Genomic DNA, 16,716 nt, shown 5'->3' on the forward strand with positions numbered 1-16,716 from the left:
TGCTCCCTGCGGCTGGCTGTCCTGTCCTGTTCTGCACAGCTCCTCACAGATTTCCCACAAGGGTCCCGCTCACACACCTTACCCTGGGAAGGGCCGAGGCTGGGTTCCAGGGGACACCCTGGTCACAGCAGGTAGCCCCATAGGCCACTCTGGGCAACCAGTCCCAGCTGGCAGGGGCCCTGGAGCCTGAAGTGCCTGCCTAGGGGACGAGGGAAGGGGTCAGGCTGTTCTCGGGGAGTTCTGCTCCCCACAAAAGCTGATTCTCTGCTGCCCGGCACCTGGTGCCATCACTCCCCTGTGCAGTGTGGGCGTGAGGCGCTGCTGTCACTTTGCAGGGGGTGGCTGATGGCACAAGGTGCTGGGGCACGGGGAGCCAGGCTGTGTGTGTCCCTCTTGCAGGGGTCCCCTCAGAAGGGACGGCCGTATGACAGCCAGCCCCCCAATGTATGTATTTCACATCATGACTCCTTGCCAAGCTGCAGAGGGTGGACGAGAGAGCCCCACATACCTGGGACCCCGGCCTCCTGGGTGGGGATGGGCAGGAGGTGGCAGAGCCCGTATCCCTCCATGTTCTGTCTGTTAGGCCCAGCCTTCCTGTCCTGTTCCAGTAACATCCTCCTTCCTTCCCCTGTGGGTTTCAGGCCGTCCAAGCCACCAGCCGGGAAGCTCTCTGCATCCCCACTGTCCGTCCAGCCACTCAGCCTGTCCTGGGCTGGCCCGTGGTACGACAGGGAGTGCGGTCCAGACTACCTGGTGGAAGCCCAGCGAGTCAGGACGTGGGAGTGGCGCACGCTGACCAGGACTTGCAGAGCTGTGTGGAGCCGCGAGGGGAGAACTGGTGCCAGGTCTGACCCGCCAGCGCCTACGGGCTCAGCGGCCCCAGCCAGGAGTGGGCAGGATGTCCCAAGGAGAAGGTAAGGTGCTGAATGTCCGGGCTGACACCTTTCAGTGCAGTGGGGTGCTTCCCTCCCACCCTGTCCTCTGCCACTGCCTGGGGCAGCCACCACCGCTTCCACTGGGGAAATGAACTTACAAACCCTTCAAGCAGCTGTGACGCCTTTGACAAGGGGAGGTCGTTAGCTATTTGCCTGATGGGCAGGCAAAGCCAGACCCAGATCTGGGGGCTCTGCCCAGCCAGGGGTGCTCGAGCCCAGCATTTAGAGTTTATTTTGCAAAGTGTAACAGGATTGGAACTAAATCAACTCTGGTTTGAACGTAACAAATCTGTGGGTGCATGGGGATGCCAGAGCTGTCGCAATGGAGCACGTGCTGAGCCAGTGGAAACCAAACGTCCCGGGCCCCCTGAGCTAACGGAGAATTGCCCCAAACTGTGTGGGGTGTAGGGCCTGTGACTCCTGGTGAGCAGTGCTGGCTCCCTGCCCTCCCTCTCCCATGGCACCGATAAGGTTTCTTGTCTCCCTGCCCCCATCTCCTCCTTCTCCCTGGATCTCCCCTGTCTCCATGGTCACCCTCATCCTCTCACTCCCCTCCAGCTCCGTCCCACCCTGTTTCTCGTGTTGCCGCAGTGCCTAGGGACCCGGGTTGTGCTAGGTGCTGTACGGACTGCACAGACACGGTTCCAGCCTCAGCCTCCACGTGCTCGTGACCCAGGATTTAGACCATGCCCCACACAAACCCAACCTAGTCTCTGTTGGATGGAATAACTGGTCCCAGAGAGTCAAAGGTGTTAACGTGACCACGTCCACACTGCACAACACCAACCAGTTAAACATGGGTTGGGCTTTGGTTTGAGTACAGAGACCTTGTGGTACAGAGTCCCATGGCAAACATACCAGACACTTCCTGCCCATGTCTGGACATGGTTGGTTAGGGAGAGAGAGACTGACTGACTGACTGACTGACTAAAGCATTTGAAGGTGAAATCGAATGGTTCTGCAAAACCAGCTTAATCCAAACTCCTCTAAGTCCCTCTGTCCCAGAGCCCCAGGATCTGTGCTGCTCTCCAGCTTTAATCCGTCCTTTGGAGCAGCCCCTTCAGTGTGCCAGTCACCCAAGGGATCCCGCTCTTCCCTAAGGCCACACCTCCAAGGCTGAGCCTCTGCCCAGCGAGTGAGACAGCCTCCTGGTCACAGACGTTTAGGCTCTTCAGGGACCAGAGCCCCTCGGCAAGTGTTTGCAGTGAGGCCCGGCAGCCTTTTCAGAACAGAGCAGGGTTTGTCAGTCAGCTGGATGCAGCATCGGGACATCCTGGGGTCAGCACAGAGCAGCAAAGGATCAGACGAGTCTGGGTGCTGCACCCAGCCAAGCTGCCTTGGTACCCCTTTGGCTCTGGCTCTCCGTCTCTCTCTGCCACGTCTCTCCCAAGAACTCACCCGTAGTCCAGTCACCCGACACCTTTCGGTCCATTGTCCAGCTCCTGCACACCCTTGCTGGGTTCCCATGCTCCACCTGCCGGAGATTCCCCGGGATAAGTGTCGATTTCTCAGTTGTTCGGGCTGCCATGGTCTTTGTGGACCCTCCACTGATATGGGTCAGTTTCAGCCAGTCCTTTAACGACCCCTTCATCCCACCCCAGACAGTTACCTGGCACCCCACCCCCACATGTTTCCTGCGCAGCTTTTTAACCCTTTCACCACCACTGGGTAGCAAAGTACAGAGGGAAACTGAGGCACACCTAGGAATCATCAAAATATTACAGAACATTTCCACTTCGTCACACCCTGCTCCAGAAAGAGGATATTGGATAGAGCCTCTTATGCTTCCAGACAGCCCTGGGAAGGAAAGGGCTAGTTCTGCTGTTGAATTGCGAGTGGATCGCTGTGATTGGTGGTTACGTTGTCTTGTCAAAAGCAGGAAGGCAAAGGGGGAGAAGAGAGAAGTTGGGAGAAATACAGAAGTTTTCGGGGTCCAAAGCAGCAGGTCAGTCTGAGACGGATGCTCTGGGCTAGCATGACAGCTGTAGCTCTGAACCCTGGCTCCCTTCCCCAGTCTGAGACAATATCTGCTGGTCTGGGCAGGTCCCTTTTCCTGCATTAGTCCTGCTCAGGCAGGACAAAGCTGGATGGGCTGTCTCCTCCCATCCTGCTGGTGTTGTCGGGCGCAGCTGGTCTCAGGACCAGATGAACAGCTGGGAGAGAGAGGACAAGAGAGGATAGTGGAGGACAGAAAGGGATGCACGAGGGAAGGGCAGTCGGAGCAGGACTCCCGTGTATCAGGCTGGGATCCTCGCTAATGTGTCGCTCAGCTGCTCGTCGCCCGCACTGCCCTGTCTCTCTCCCTGCAGGTGGGAGAAACAAGGAGGCGCTTGAATACCAGGACGTTACAATAAACACCGTGGCGAAGGCTTCGGACCTGTACACCCAGCTCGAGAAACTCGGGGCGTAAGTCGATGGTGGGGTTCATCTGCAACAACCAGACTCTGCAGTCTTGTCCCCAGAGATGCCCTGGGGCTCTGGCTTGCGCAGCAGAGATGTCTCGGGGAGGGGGCGCTCCCTGTTCTGGTTCTGTGTGTGTTTATGGCAGAGTGTAATGGAGAGGCTGCAGGGCTGGGCGTCAGGAGACCTGGGTTCTCTTCCCGGTCCTGTCCTTGACCCCCTGGGTGACCTCAGGCAAGTCACTTCCCTTCTCTGTCTCGCTGTTTTCCCTTCCACCCCTTGGCCGGTCATGTTACAAACTCTCTGGGCAGAGGCTGTCTTCACTGTGTCTGTGCAGCACCTGGCACAACCAGGCCTCTGAGCACTAATACAGCTAGTCTGTAAAGCCGTGCAGGTGCTCAGAGGCTCCGGTGATGGGCCGAGCTGGCTGGGGGACAGGAAGGTGTCGATGTAAATGACCAGGCTTTTTCTGGCTGCATGGGAGAGCGGAAGCTCCTGGCCTCGGGCCCCGTTTTCCTGTATTTCCTTGGTTTGTCATGATTGGCTGCAGGGCCGTCCTTAGGCATACGCACCATGCATTGCTTCTTAGGGCACCCGAAAATTTGGGGCACCACCGGGACCAGAGGCGCCAACTTCTCATCTTGCCAGGGGGTGTTTGATGCCCCTGCCTCCGCTCCAGGCCCTGTCCCCACTCCACCCCTTCCCCCAAACCCCCGCCCCGCCCCCTCCCCTGAGTGCACCCCATCCCCGCTCCTCCCCTTCCCTCCGGAAGCGCTGGGAGGGAGGGGGAGGAGTTGGTAAGCGCAGGGCCGCCGGCGCAAGAGGCACGGGGGGAGGGGGGCAGAGGTGGGGAGCTTGGTGCCGTGGGCGCTCCAGCAGGTAAGAGCGGGTCGGCTCCCGCACACCCAGCGCGCTGCAGCCTCCTTACTAGACAGAAGGCAGGGGCCGTATTCACAGAGCCGAATGCGCCGGCGTAGGGGCACCAGTTTAATATGACTGCGTAGGGCCCCATAAACCCTAAGGACGGCCCTACCCGGACCCCCGGTTTAGAACCACTGCCATAGAGGTGCTGTGGCAGCATTTCCAAAGCAAAATCTTTTGGTTTTCCAGAGTTTGGGCTTTTGATGCAAATCAGTATTTCCCACAGAAAACAGATGCTCTTTGCGCAAAACCAGGACGTGGGTCACCTTCCTCTGAAGCCTCAAGCCAGAGGTGGGATCCAGGCCTGTGTGGACCCGATGTCTGAGCCACTGGAGCAAGTCCTCCCAGGAGCTGTATTATTGTTGCATTACCATGGCGCAGGAGTCCCCAGACTTTTTTTTACCTCACCCCCCCTTCCCGCTGTCTCTCTTCCCCACCCCCCCACCCCACCCCTGGGACCAGGGCCATGGTTGGGGCTGGAGCCGCAGCCGGGCTGGGATCCAGGGGCCAAGGCCCACCCCGAACCGCAGCTGGGGGTGGGGCTGGGAGCAGAGCTGTGGTTGGGGTTGGGGGCCAAGGCGGGGCTGGGGCTGGGACCAGGAGCAGAGCCGCAGCCAGGCCAGGAGCCAGGGACTGAGGTCAGGGCCGCAGGTGGGGGTGGGGACAGAGGTGGGGCTGGAAGCAGAACCGTGGCCGGGAACCGGGGCCACAGCTGGGAGTGGGGCTGGAGCTGGGCTGGGGGCAGAGCTGGGTGACACTTCCTCTCTGCTCCCCATGGGGGCTGGTCCAGGCCCTGCTGCACCCCCTGAACATTACTCCACACCCCACCGTTTGGGCACCACTGCCATAGAGCCTAGGAGACCCTGTCCTGGCCCAGGCCCCTGCGTGCTGAATGAAAAGCCAGTCCCTGCCCCAAAGAGCTGACAATAGATGTTCATTGTCGCTGTCTGCCAGCTGTACTAGCCGGGGCGACTCTATGGCTTTTGCCGCCCCACGCACGGCAGTCAGGTGGCTTTCGGCCGCGTGCCTGCGGGAGGTCCACCGATGCCGCGCCTTCGGCGTCTCTGCCGCCGAATTACCGCAGGACCGGCGGACCTCCCACAGGCACGCGGCCGAAGGTGGCCTCACTGCCGCCCTCACAGCGACAGAGAGGCCGCCCCCTGCAGCTTGCCGCCCCAGGCAGGCGCTTGCTGCGCTGGTGCCTGGAGCCGGCCCTGGTACTAGCTGTTCTGTCCAGTTCTCCCTGGGGATCCCCAGCTGTCGAGTTCAAATCCTGGTGATGCTGGGATACACCCAGGAGCTGGCCTGGAGCTCCCCATTCCCGCTGTGAGCTGCTGCCCCAGCAGGCCAGGGGCTGGAAATGCAAGCTGCCTTGCTGGGCGGGAAGCAGGAGACAATCCCCCCTCTGGTCTCTCCCAGTGGGAAGTTCGGGCTGGTTTACAAGCTGCAGGAGAAGGCCACTGGGAAGATCCGGGCAGGGAAATACTTCCGGACGCGGACACCCAAGGAGCGGGAGGCAGCCTGCAGGGAGGTGGAGCTGATGAACCTGCTGCATCACCCCAGGCTGGTGCAGTGCCTTGCGGCCTTCCAGAGCCGGGCGGAGCTGGTGATGGTGATGGAATAGTGAGTGGGGCTTGCTGGGCAGGTACAGGGGTTGGGAGCAGGGGTCTGAGTAGAGCAGCCTCAGCCGACTCACTCGCTGCCAGGTGCATGGAGGGGGCAAAGGGCACTGCTCTGTGCACAGGTGTTCCTGGCTGCACCTCGAAGGGGATAGCAGACGTCCCACCTGCGCAGGCTCCGGCCCTGCTGCCCTGGGCTCCGCGTGTTCTGGGGTGTGTGTGCCCGGGGGCGACTCGCAGACGATCGATCAGAGTTGAATGGGAGGCTGAGCCTAGAAGTGGGCAGTGTCTGCTGAGCCCCCCGCCCCGCTTTCTGGCATTAGGAGTGGGTGGTGCGAATCCAGGCTCTAGCAGAACCCCTGGCCTCTTCCTGCCTGAGACCTTCGCCATCCAGAAGGGATAGCAAGGCGTGGGATTTCCAGATGGGCCAGTGCCCAGGGCTGCAGCCTCCAGCCCCTAGCGGGAAGAGAGGGATCGGGGTCGGGAAGGGCTGTTCACACAGGTTTCCGGATTTGACTTGGTTGGGTGTCTTTGCTCCCTGCCCCCAGGACACTGTGTCCAAGGGGCTTCTCCGTGTACCTGTTAGTTGAGTTTAGTGCCTGGGTAGCGGGGTCTGGGCCGGCACTGCCGTGGGTGCAAGATAGAGCTGGCCCTCGGAGCGAATTCCTAGGACAGGCTGCCCCTCTGCTCCTGGCAGCGTCGCGGGCGGGGAGCTCTTTGAGAGGATTGTGGATGACGACTTCGAGCACACGGAGCCCACCAGCATTCAGTACATGAGGCAGATCCTGGAGGGGATCCAGTACGTCCATCGCCAGAGCATCGTCCACCTGGACCTCAAACCCGAGAACATCATCTGCGTCAGCACGAGCAGCCACTGGGTCAAAATCATCGACTTCGGCCTGGCACGGAGACTGGGTGAGCGAGAGGGGCCCGGCTGCGCAGCCCTGTCCTGGGATCTCCCCTCTCGCTGTCCCGGAGCTAATGCCGCCTCCACGGGGGAGAGGCCCTGATTCAGCAAAGCGCTGCTGCACGTGCTTAACCTTATGTTCCTGAGTCCGTCCCTATTCAGCAAAGCGGAGACTTCCCCGTGTGTCAGGAACAGGGGTGGGCAGGGGGGTCCCAGGAAATAACCAGCCTGACCCTTTGCCCAAAACTGCAACCAAACCTGCCACATTGGGCATCCCCCTTGACACCCCTGGGGCCTGGCTCTGGGGGCAGCTGAAGTCAGTGGGAGCTGCCAGTGTCCAGCGTCCTGGCAAATTGGCCCCCCAGCTATGGCAAGGGCTCGCCCAATCCGCGTTGAGCCTGGGCTTGCTTCTGTGACTGTGGCTTTGCAGTGCACCTCCCTGGCTCTGGGTGGAAGCTGAAACCCCCAAGGAGGCTGGTGCTGGGGCGTTTGGCGCTACAGGGACTTTCCTGCAATGTTTCCTGCCCACTTTTGTAGAGTGAAGACACTGGGCAGAGCAGTGGGCTGGCGCTCGGGGGACCCGGGGTCTATTCCCAGCCCCTCTGTGCTTCGTCTCCCTGTCTGTAACGTGAGGGTGGTGACATTGCCCTTGCAGGGGAGTTGGGGGCTTTGTCCTGAATGTCTGCAGAGCACTGGAGACTCACAGAAGCAAGGTGCTGTCAACATGCCAAGTAGATTCCCCACCTCTATTGCAAATTCAGCTCCAGCTCCATTTCAGTTACAGGCCACCAAGGATGCAAAGAACTGGGCTCTGCCCGTGCACCTTGGCACTGGAGAGCGCCAAACCAGCTCCCAGCTCCTGCTGGGCTCAGACGAGGGACAGTCCCTTGGGCGTAGGCTGCAGTCCCCAGCTCCCTGGGCACGGTCAGAGTCAATGCGCCTGACTCTGGTGTCGGGCTAGTCCTGTTTCCCCTCCTGCCCTTTGTCAGCTCTTGGGGCAGGGCCTGTCTCCCGCTGTGCAGCACCCTGCACAGGACTCCAGTATCAGGTATGGCCGCTCCGTGCTGCTCCCCTGCACGTGGATAATTGCTGCCGCAGCGCATTGCAATGGGGATGCCAGAGACATGGACACGGGGAGGCTGTGCTGCCCCCTTGCTGTTGCTGGGGGAAGCACGGTCTGCAGGGATAGGGGTGCTGGACTGCTCCTCTCTTGCCCCTTCAGATCCAAAGAGCCCCGTGAAGGTGATGCACGGCACCCCGGAGTTCATGGCCCCGGAAGTGATCGCCTTTGAGCCGGTGGGATTCACCACGGACATGTGGAGCATCGGTGTGATCTGCTACATCCTGTACGTTGCTCCCCGTTGACAGCCTTTGGGGCAGAGGTCCCGGCTGAGCGAGTAACAGCCTCTTCTCTTGCTCCCCAGGCTGAGTGGGGACTCCCCCTTCCAGGGGAACAGTGACATGGAGACGCTGCACAACATCATGGCTGCCCAGTGGGAGTTTGACGAGGAGACCTTCTCAGAGATCTCCCAGGAGGCCAAGGACTTCATCAGCCAGCTACTGCAGAAAGACAGCCGGTAGAGCAGCTGATGTTGGGGGGAGGGAGAAGCGGTACTACCCAGAGTGTTCAGGGGCGGGGGGAGAAAGAGCACTCCAAGGGGATGGGGGGAGCGGCCCTGGGTGCGGAGCTGTGGCTGGGGACTGAGAGGTTGGCCCTTCCCAACACACACACCTCCTCCCCCAGCCCTGAGTAGGTGGTTGGGAGGGACACCCTCCATGGGGAGACAGGCCTCCCTGGGGGAGGGCATGGGAAGGCCTGGGTGGGGATGGGAGCCCGGATAGCGAGTAGGGGCATTTGCCAATGCCTGGGAGAATGGGTGACACTGGATAAGAACATAAGAACGGCCACACTGGGTCAGACCAAAGGTCCATCCAGCCCAGTATCCTGTCTTCCGACCGGGCCCAGTGCCAGGTGCCGCAGAGGGAATGAACAGAACAGGTAATCATCAAGTGACCCATCCCCTGTCGCCCATTCCCAGCTTCTGGCAAACAGAGGCTAGGGACACCATCCCTGCCCATCCTGGCTAATAGCCATTGATGGAGCTATCCTCCATGAGCTTATCTAGTTCTTTTTTGAACCCTGTTATGGTCTTGGCCTTCACAACATCCGCTGGCAAAGAATTCCTCAGGTTGTGTGAATGTGTGAATGATAACAGTATTGGCAACCTCCAGACATCAAAGACCATGAGTCAGAACCTTAAAAATCCTGAGATTGGCCCCACCAGTCATGATTTAAAAAACATAATCGAGCCATGGGTTTTAGTCCGTCTTGACTTTAACTCCCCTCTACGCCTTTGTGTGTGCGTGTGCGTGTGTGTGTGCGCGTGCATGCTCAGCTGGAGACGTGCTGTATTCTGGAGGGCTCAGATATATTCAAGGAGAATTAGAACGAAGCTGATGCAAGATGGTTAAGTCTTTGTTTTATTTGGATTAGCCCTAAGTGACAGGAGACTTATTTCAATATCCTTGTAATGCTTCTGTTAATGGCTACAAATGTGGCTTATGACAAGCTGGGTAACTGACCAGGAGGACATGAGGGAGAAAAGACCATCTACGAACTCGCTAAGGCAAGAGAGAAATCAAAGGAGAGCGTGAACGAATTTGCTCCTGTTAGAAATGAGCGGGGTGCGTTGCAAACGAATGGTGAATCAGTTGCTGAAGTCCGGAGTGACTGTTTTGAAAGAGTGATGAGTGAGGAGAACTGAAGGAACTAAGAACATGTGAGCCAAACCGGGGTGTGATAGACTGCAAGCAGGAGGAAGAGATTGTAGAGGCACTTGGGAAAATGATGAAGTCCGGGTGGATGCGCTGAAGTCACGGGGAAGGGAAGGCATAGCGTATTTTACAAGTCTATTCAATTATATTCTTAAGAATGGCATAAAATCCCCGTGGTGCCCAGTTTTAAACCTACAGGAGATATTATCTTGTGTGCTAATTATCGCCCAGTGAAGCTGATGTCATATGCTATGAAAATATGGGAGAAGAATATCGAAAAGCATCTCTGTGGAGCAGTTGAAATTTGGAAAGGTCAGTGTGGATTTACGCTGGGAAGGAGTACAATTGATGCTCTATATGGTCTACGAATCCTCAAGGAGAAGTTCAGAGAAAAGAGATGGCCTTTGTGGGCTTGGAGAAGGTGTACGATCATGTCCCGAGAGCATTAGTTTGGTTTAGTTAGTGTCAGAGAAGTGTGCTGGAAGGATGTGTTTGTCTTGTCCAGGCTACATGCAATGGAGTGACTATTGTAGCCAAAACTGAATGGGACTACAGTAGAGATTTCCAGAAAATGCTGGCCTGCACTGGGGTCAGCGCTGAGCCCTGCTTTGTTTGCCATTGTCTTGGATGTGATAAGTGAGACTATATGAAGGGAGCCTTGGAATTTGCTGATGACTTAGAGGTATGGGCAGGAGATTGGAAGGCCTTGCAAACCAACTTTGAACAGTGCAACACAGTTTTGAGCAGGCTGGACTTAGTGTGAACATTGGTGAGACTTAGGCTGTGATAACTGAGAGAGGAGGACTCCCCAGAAAGGATGTTGTGAACACCTGAGAAACACAAAGCGTTCTCTATCTGTATCGCCGTCTCCCAGTATTTTTCAATCAAGGTTTATGTGCGTGGCCCAGATCCCTCCATGCAAGAATATCTTTACAACCCCAACCACCTCTGAGTTTTCTGTAGCTCAGTCCAGTGACTATATTTATAACCCCCAAATGTTGTTAGTTTTTAAAATAATCAATTCAGTCACAATCAAAGTATTTCAAAAATAATTTTAAACCCTTCTTCTCTTTGTATCATTTTGATAACACCTGCATACCGGTATGCATTATCCAGCAATTGCAATCAATTAGTTAGTTTTTAATAAAATCTCATAATTGTCCCAATAGCTAAAAATAATTCACTTCAATTTTTAATTCATTCTCCCCCCACCCACCCTCCAGCCTCACCTCTACTCCTCCTCCTGTTCTTCACCCCCTTTCCAGGACCTGGGGGGCAGCCCCAGGAGCTCCTCACCCTGCTCTGTCACTAGCCAGGCAGGGGCTGGGGGCAAGAGTGAGCAGCAGTGGCACCGTCCTGTCCCCATTGCTCCCAGGGGTGTGGGGTCGCACTGGGCTGCTGGGCTCTTTGCTCCCCTCCCCACCCTCCTTGTGGGGCAGCAAGTGGAGGGCACAGACTCTGCTGGCTTCTGGTAGGGCTGAGCTTTGTGAGAGGCTGGAGCGTCTCCTAGCATCTCCAGATGGGCTCTGGCCCCCCTGGAATCCGTCACTGCAGAACATCAAGAGTTGGCAACACTGGGATAAACGGAAATCCCAGAAGGCACGTAGGGCCTCTGGGGAGGGCAGCGCGCCTGTGGGAGCAGGAGCCAAAGAGACAAAGCTGCAGGTGTTGCCACCCCCTTGCCCTTCGGCCCCCCCAGCTCACACCAAGACCAGAGCGTCCTGCTTCCCATGCCTGGAGCCCAGCCAGTGGGGCCCGGGAGGGTGGAGCTGTCACTGGCTTGACCTCCTCCCAGGCCACAGAGCCTGGAGCCCACTGCGGAGATCGCTGCCCATCTCCAAAGGGCGGCGAGTCAGTGCCGGCTCTCCTGAGCTGCACTAACCCCCCCCCATGCTGTCGCCCCCAGCTGCCGGCTGCCCAGCGACCAGGCCCTCGCGCACCCCTGGCTGCAGAAGACTGAGCCGAGCGAGACGAAGGTTCTGTCCAAGGAGAGGATGAGGCGATTCCTGGCCCGCCAGAAGTGGCAGGTGCGTTTTGGTTCCGGCTCTGCTGGGGCTGCCCTCTGCCAGCTGGACAGGGTGTGGCCCCGCGCTCTGCGGGGGCCATGCGATGACCCGGTTGGGAAAGGGGCTTCAGGAGAGAGCTCCCCCCCTGCCATGGAGCCGGGGCTGCCCAGGCCGCTGTCCCCTGGGGGCAGAGAGGTCTCCTGCCCTTCGGCGCTGGTGCGGGCCAGCCTGTGCTCGGGCCTGTGGGGGTAGGGGAGTGATGGCTCGTTCCCAGCCGGCTGGGATTGGAACCTTCTCTGCTTCTTTCCTCTCTAGAAAACAGGCAACGCCGTGGTGGCCCTGCGGAGAATGTCCCGGCTGGCCCACAAGCTGGATGATGCGGTGACCACCCCCAGTGCCCAGGAGAAGGGAGGTAATGGCCCAGCCTGTCAGAATGTGTTAACCCCCCCCCCCCCACACACACACACAACCAGCACAGGCTCCTTGTCCGCGCCCTGGGGCCCTTTGACTCTTAGCCCTGCCCTCCCTGTCACATCTACCAGCTCACCCAGCCACAGCTCCTGCCTCCACGCGACCAGCAGCCTCCAGCCCCTGTTCTGACTCCTGCACCCCCCACACATACCCAGCCCCCCCACACCCCATGCCCTGACTCTTGCACCCCCCCCCACATCTCCCCCCCCACCCTGAGCACCAAACGGGAGCTCCTGCACCACCACCCCCACACACATTCCCACCTGCACCCCCGGTCTGGGGTCCCAGCTGCTGGGCCCTTGCCAGCCGGGGTCCCACAGGCCCCGCTCAGCCCACTGCCGAACTAGGTGAATGGAACCCCAGGCCGGCAGCGGGCTGAGCAGGCTGGTGGCGTAAGATCAGCGTTTCAATTTAATTTTAAATGAAGCTTCTTAAACATTTTGAAAACCTTGTTTACTTTACAGACAACAGTAGTTTCGTTATATAATATAGACTTAGAGAGAGAGACCTTCTAAAAACCGGCACGCAAAACCTTAAGTTAAAGTGAGTAGGTGAAGACTTGGCACACTACTTCTGAAAGGTTGCCGACCCCTGCTCTGGATGAAATACAGACCTGCAGCTGGGCGGTTTGTGGTCCCTGATTTCTCGCGGAAGGGTGGTGGCAGTTGAAAAGCACTGTGTTAACAATCCCGTTGTGCCTGGGGAACGTCACCGTCCTGGTGGAGCCCCATCACGGAGAGAGGTCGTCTCTGGAGCAGTCCAAGCCCATCTACTGCAGGCTTGGAGGATCAGGCTGTTGACAATGAGTCCTGGAGTGATGAGCTTTATGTTAAACGTATGCCACTTAACTGGTGAGCTGGTGTCTGCAGACCCAGCTGGAGGTCTTGCACAGCTGCATTTCCTCCTGGCACAGAGCACCACAGCAATCCAGCCTCAGTGCATGAACCAGTGGTGCCAACCCCACATCCCTCAGTCTGTTACTAGCTAGAGCTGGGAGAAGACATTTTAGCAGCTGTTGGGTTATCTGTCGCTCGTTAGGTATCTAGTTTGATGAACAGTCTAGAAGAACTCCAGGGCTGAGATCCATCTTGGCAAGCTGAGGCAGATGCCCTCAAGGGAAGGGGATGTTGTGGGGCTGGCTAGTTGTTCAAACTGATTTTTCCTTGACCCATTGACTTCACTGCCATCTTGCCTGAGTTTTCATGGATTCATAGGATTTTTTGTTTAATTTTAAGACCAGAAGGGATCCCTGTGATCATCTAGTCAGCCCCCTGCGTGACACAGCATAGGACTTCCTTGGACTGATTCCCGCTTAGAGTCCATTAGCTGCCATTGCAGATCTTTTAGAAAAGGTATCTGGTCTTAATTAAAAACTTGCAGTGCTGGAGAATCCAGAACAGCCCTTGGTAAGGTTGTTCCAGGGGTTAATTACCCTCACTGTTAGCAATGCGCGTCTTATTTCTGCTGCGCGTGTGGCTAGCTTCATCTTCCAGCCATTGGATCTTGTTAGCACTTGTCTGCTAGATTGAAGAACCCTCTCCTATTAGAAATCTCCCCAGAGAGGTACCTGCCCTCTATCATCAAGTCACCTCTTAACCTTCTCTTTGATAAGGTAAATAAGAACGCAGGGATTTGGAGCAATCACATTTTTTAATTGCTCCGCTCCGGCTCCGCTCCAGCTCCGGGCAAAAATCTACTGGTCTGTGCTCCAGCTCCGGGCTCCGCTCCAAAGCCCTGTAAGAACGGCCACACTGGGTCAGACCAATGGTCCATCTAGCCCAGTATCCTGCCTCTGACAGTGATCAGTGCTAGATGCTTCAGAGGGAATTAACAGAACAGGGCAATTCACTGAGTGATCCATCCCTTGTCCTCCAGTCCCAGTATCTGGCAGTCAAAGGCCTAGGGACACCCAGAGCATGGGGTTGCATCCCTGGCCGCCTTGACTAATAGTCATTGATAGGCCTGTCCTCCATGAACTTATCTCATTCTTTTTTGAACCCAGTTATACTTTTGGCCTTTACAAAATCCCCTGCCAATGAGTTCCCCAGGTTGACTGTCCGTTGTGTGGAGAAATACTTCCTAGCCAAAAACTCAAAAGGTAATAACAAAATGTTTAAGTACATCAGAAGCAGGAAGTCTGCTAAACAACCAGTGGGGCCCCTGGATGATCGAGATACAAAAGGAGCACTTAAAGACGATAAAGTCGTTGCGGAGAAACTAAATGAATTCTTTGCTTCAGTCTTCACGGCTGAGGATGTTAGGGAGATTCCCAAACCTGAGCCGGCTTTTGTAGGTGACAAATCTGAGGAATTGTCACAGATTGAAGTGTCATTAAAGGAGGTTTTGGAATTAATTGATAAACTTTACAGTAACAAGTCACCGCGGCCAGATGGCATTCACCCAAGAGTTCTGAAAGAACTCAAACGTGAAATTGCGGAACTATTAACTATGGTTTGTAACCTGTCCTTTAAATCAGCTTCTGTACCCAATGACTGGAAGATAGCTAATGTAATGCCAATATTTAAAAAGGGCTCTAGAGGTGATACTGGCAATTACAGACTGGTAAGTCTAACAGTCTGTTCGCTTTTTTGACTGCTGCTGTACATTGAGCAGATGTTTTCAGAGAACTATCCATAAAGACTCCAAGATCTCTTTGAGTGGTAACAGCAATTTAGACCCCATCATTTTATATGTAGAGTTGGGATAATGTTTTCCAATGTGCATTACTTTGCATTTATCAACATTGAATTTCATCTCCCATTTTCTTGCCCAATCACCCAGTTTTGTGAGATCCCTTTGTAACTCTTCGCAATCTGCTTTGGACTTAGCTTTTTTGAGTAGTTTTATATCATCTGCAAACTTTGCCACCTCACCCCCTTTTCCAGATCATTTATGACTAGGTCCCAGTACAGATCCTTGAGGGACCTAAGATCCCTGTAAGCTGCGTGGCCACACGGCCATGCAACAGGCTATCAAGGCCTGCACAGGCCCGCAGCCACAGGGCCTGGGCTGAAGAGGCACCTCTCCCTTGGCCCCAGCAAGAGAGAGCTGGGGGGAGTCCTCTCTCCCTGCCACAGCCCTGGGGCAGCCTGCACCCCAAACCCCTCATCCCTAGTGCCAGCACAGAGCCCTCATCCCCAGCCAGAGCCCTCACCCCCTGCACCCCAACCCTCTGCCCCAGCCCTGAGCCCCCTCTCACACTCCGAACCCCTTGGCCCCACCCCCACCACACATCACCTCCATATTGGTGCACATAACAAAATTAATTCCGCACATGGATGTAAAAAATTAGAGGGAACATTGTGGGGGACCCTGCTATTTATCTGTCTCCACTGTGAAATTTATTCCTACCCTTTGTTTTCTATCTTTTAACCATTACTGATCCATGAGAAGATCTTCCTTCTCATCCCATGACTGCTTAAGTCTTGGATGAGAGACTTTGTCAAAGGCTTTCTGAAAGTCCAAGTACACTATATCCACTGGATCACCCTTGTCCACGTGCTTGTTGACCCCCTCAGAGAGATTGGTGAGGCATGATTTCCCCCTACAAAAGCCACATTGACTCTTCCCCAACATATCGTGTCCATCACCTGTCTGATAATTCTGTTCTTTAGTATAGTTTCAACCAATTTGCCTGGTACTGAAGTCAGGCTTACCGGCCTGTAACTGCCAGGATCACCTCTGGAGCCTTTGTTAAAAATTGGCATCACATTAGCTATCCTCCAGTCATCTGGTGCAGAGGCTGATTTAAGCAATAGGACACATACCAGAGTTACTAGTTTTGCAGTTTCATCTTTGAGTTCCTTCAGAACTGTTGGGTGACACCATCTGGGCCTGGTGACTTATTACTGTCTAATTTATCCGTTTGTTCCAAAACTTCCTCTAGTGACACCTCAGTCTGGGACAGTTCCTAAAAAGAATGTCTCAGGTGTGCGAATCTCCCTTGTGTCCTAGATGGGGCTCCTCCAGTCTCTCACAGCAAGGCAGGTTTTCTAATCCTTTATTCATTCTCATGGTTCTTCTCTGAACCCTCTCCAATTTACCAACATCCTTCTGGAACTGGGGACACCAGAGCTGGACACATCAATGGCATCACGCCAGTGCCAAATACAGAGGTAATATAAGTTTGTTCATGTTTCCCAGGATCGCATTAGCCCTTTTGGCCACAGTGTTGCACTGGGAGCCCATGTTCAGCTGATTATTCACTATGACCTCGGAGTCTTTCTCAGAGTCCCTGCTTCCCAGGATACAGTCCCCTGTCCTGTAAGTATGGCCTGTGTTCTTTTTTTCTGAGAGATTCACATCTACCTATACTGAAATGCATGTTGTTGATCTCTCTCTCAGTGACCTCTTCCGCATTTACCATTCCTCCAATCTTTGTGTGACCTGCAAACTTTATCAGTGAGGATTTTATCTTCTAGGACATTGATACAAATATTAAATAGTGTAGGGCCAAGAACTAATCCTTGTGACTATGCCCTGTTCAACTGCATTTAGTGCAACTGCTGCTGGAAGACTGTTAGGGTTGGATGTTTGACAATTGGTCGATAGTGTCAAAAATGGTAAAATATTTTAAAGCACTAATTATTAGAACAGTAACAAAACAGAGTAAGAATTGATGGTCTCCAATAGGTGAGACTTGGGGCTGGTCTACACTATGGACCTTGATGTGTGAAAACGAC

The 16,716-nt window shown here is 55.5% G+C and overlaps 1 protein-coding gene across 1 annotated transcript in view; it reads left to right on the plus strand.

Moving 5' to 3' along the window:
• Positions 1-654: 654 nt before the first annotated feature.
• The window catches only part of LOC112112388 (myosin light chain kinase, smooth muscle-like), a 19,260-nt gene continuing 3,198 nt past the window's right edge, over positions 655-16,716 (plus strand). The window contains exons 1-8 of the mRNA XM_029913143.1: positions 655-914; positions 3,245-3,341; positions 5,676-5,879; positions 6,573-6,790; positions 8,005-8,128; positions 8,207-8,359; positions 11,464-11,584; positions 11,879-11,975. Of these exons, the coding sequence (XP_029769003.1) occupies positions 899-914; positions 3,245-3,341; positions 5,676-5,879; positions 6,573-6,790; positions 8,005-8,128; positions 8,207-8,359; positions 11,464-11,584; positions 11,879-11,975 (1,030 nt within the window). The 5' untranslated portion in view covers positions 655-898. The remainder of the gene's footprint in view (positions 915-3,244; positions 3,342-5,675; positions 5,880-6,572; positions 6,791-8,004; positions 8,129-8,206; positions 8,360-11,463; positions 11,585-11,878; positions 11,976-16,716) is intronic.

This window comes from Terrapene carolina, unplaced genomic scaffold (genome assembly GCF_002925995.2).
Source record: "Terrapene carolina triunguis isolate 2854851 unplaced genomic scaffold, T_m_triunguis-2.0 Scaffold495, whole genome shotgun sequence".
NCBI lineage: Eukaryota > Metazoa > Chordata > Testudines > Emydidae > Terrapene > Terrapene triunguis.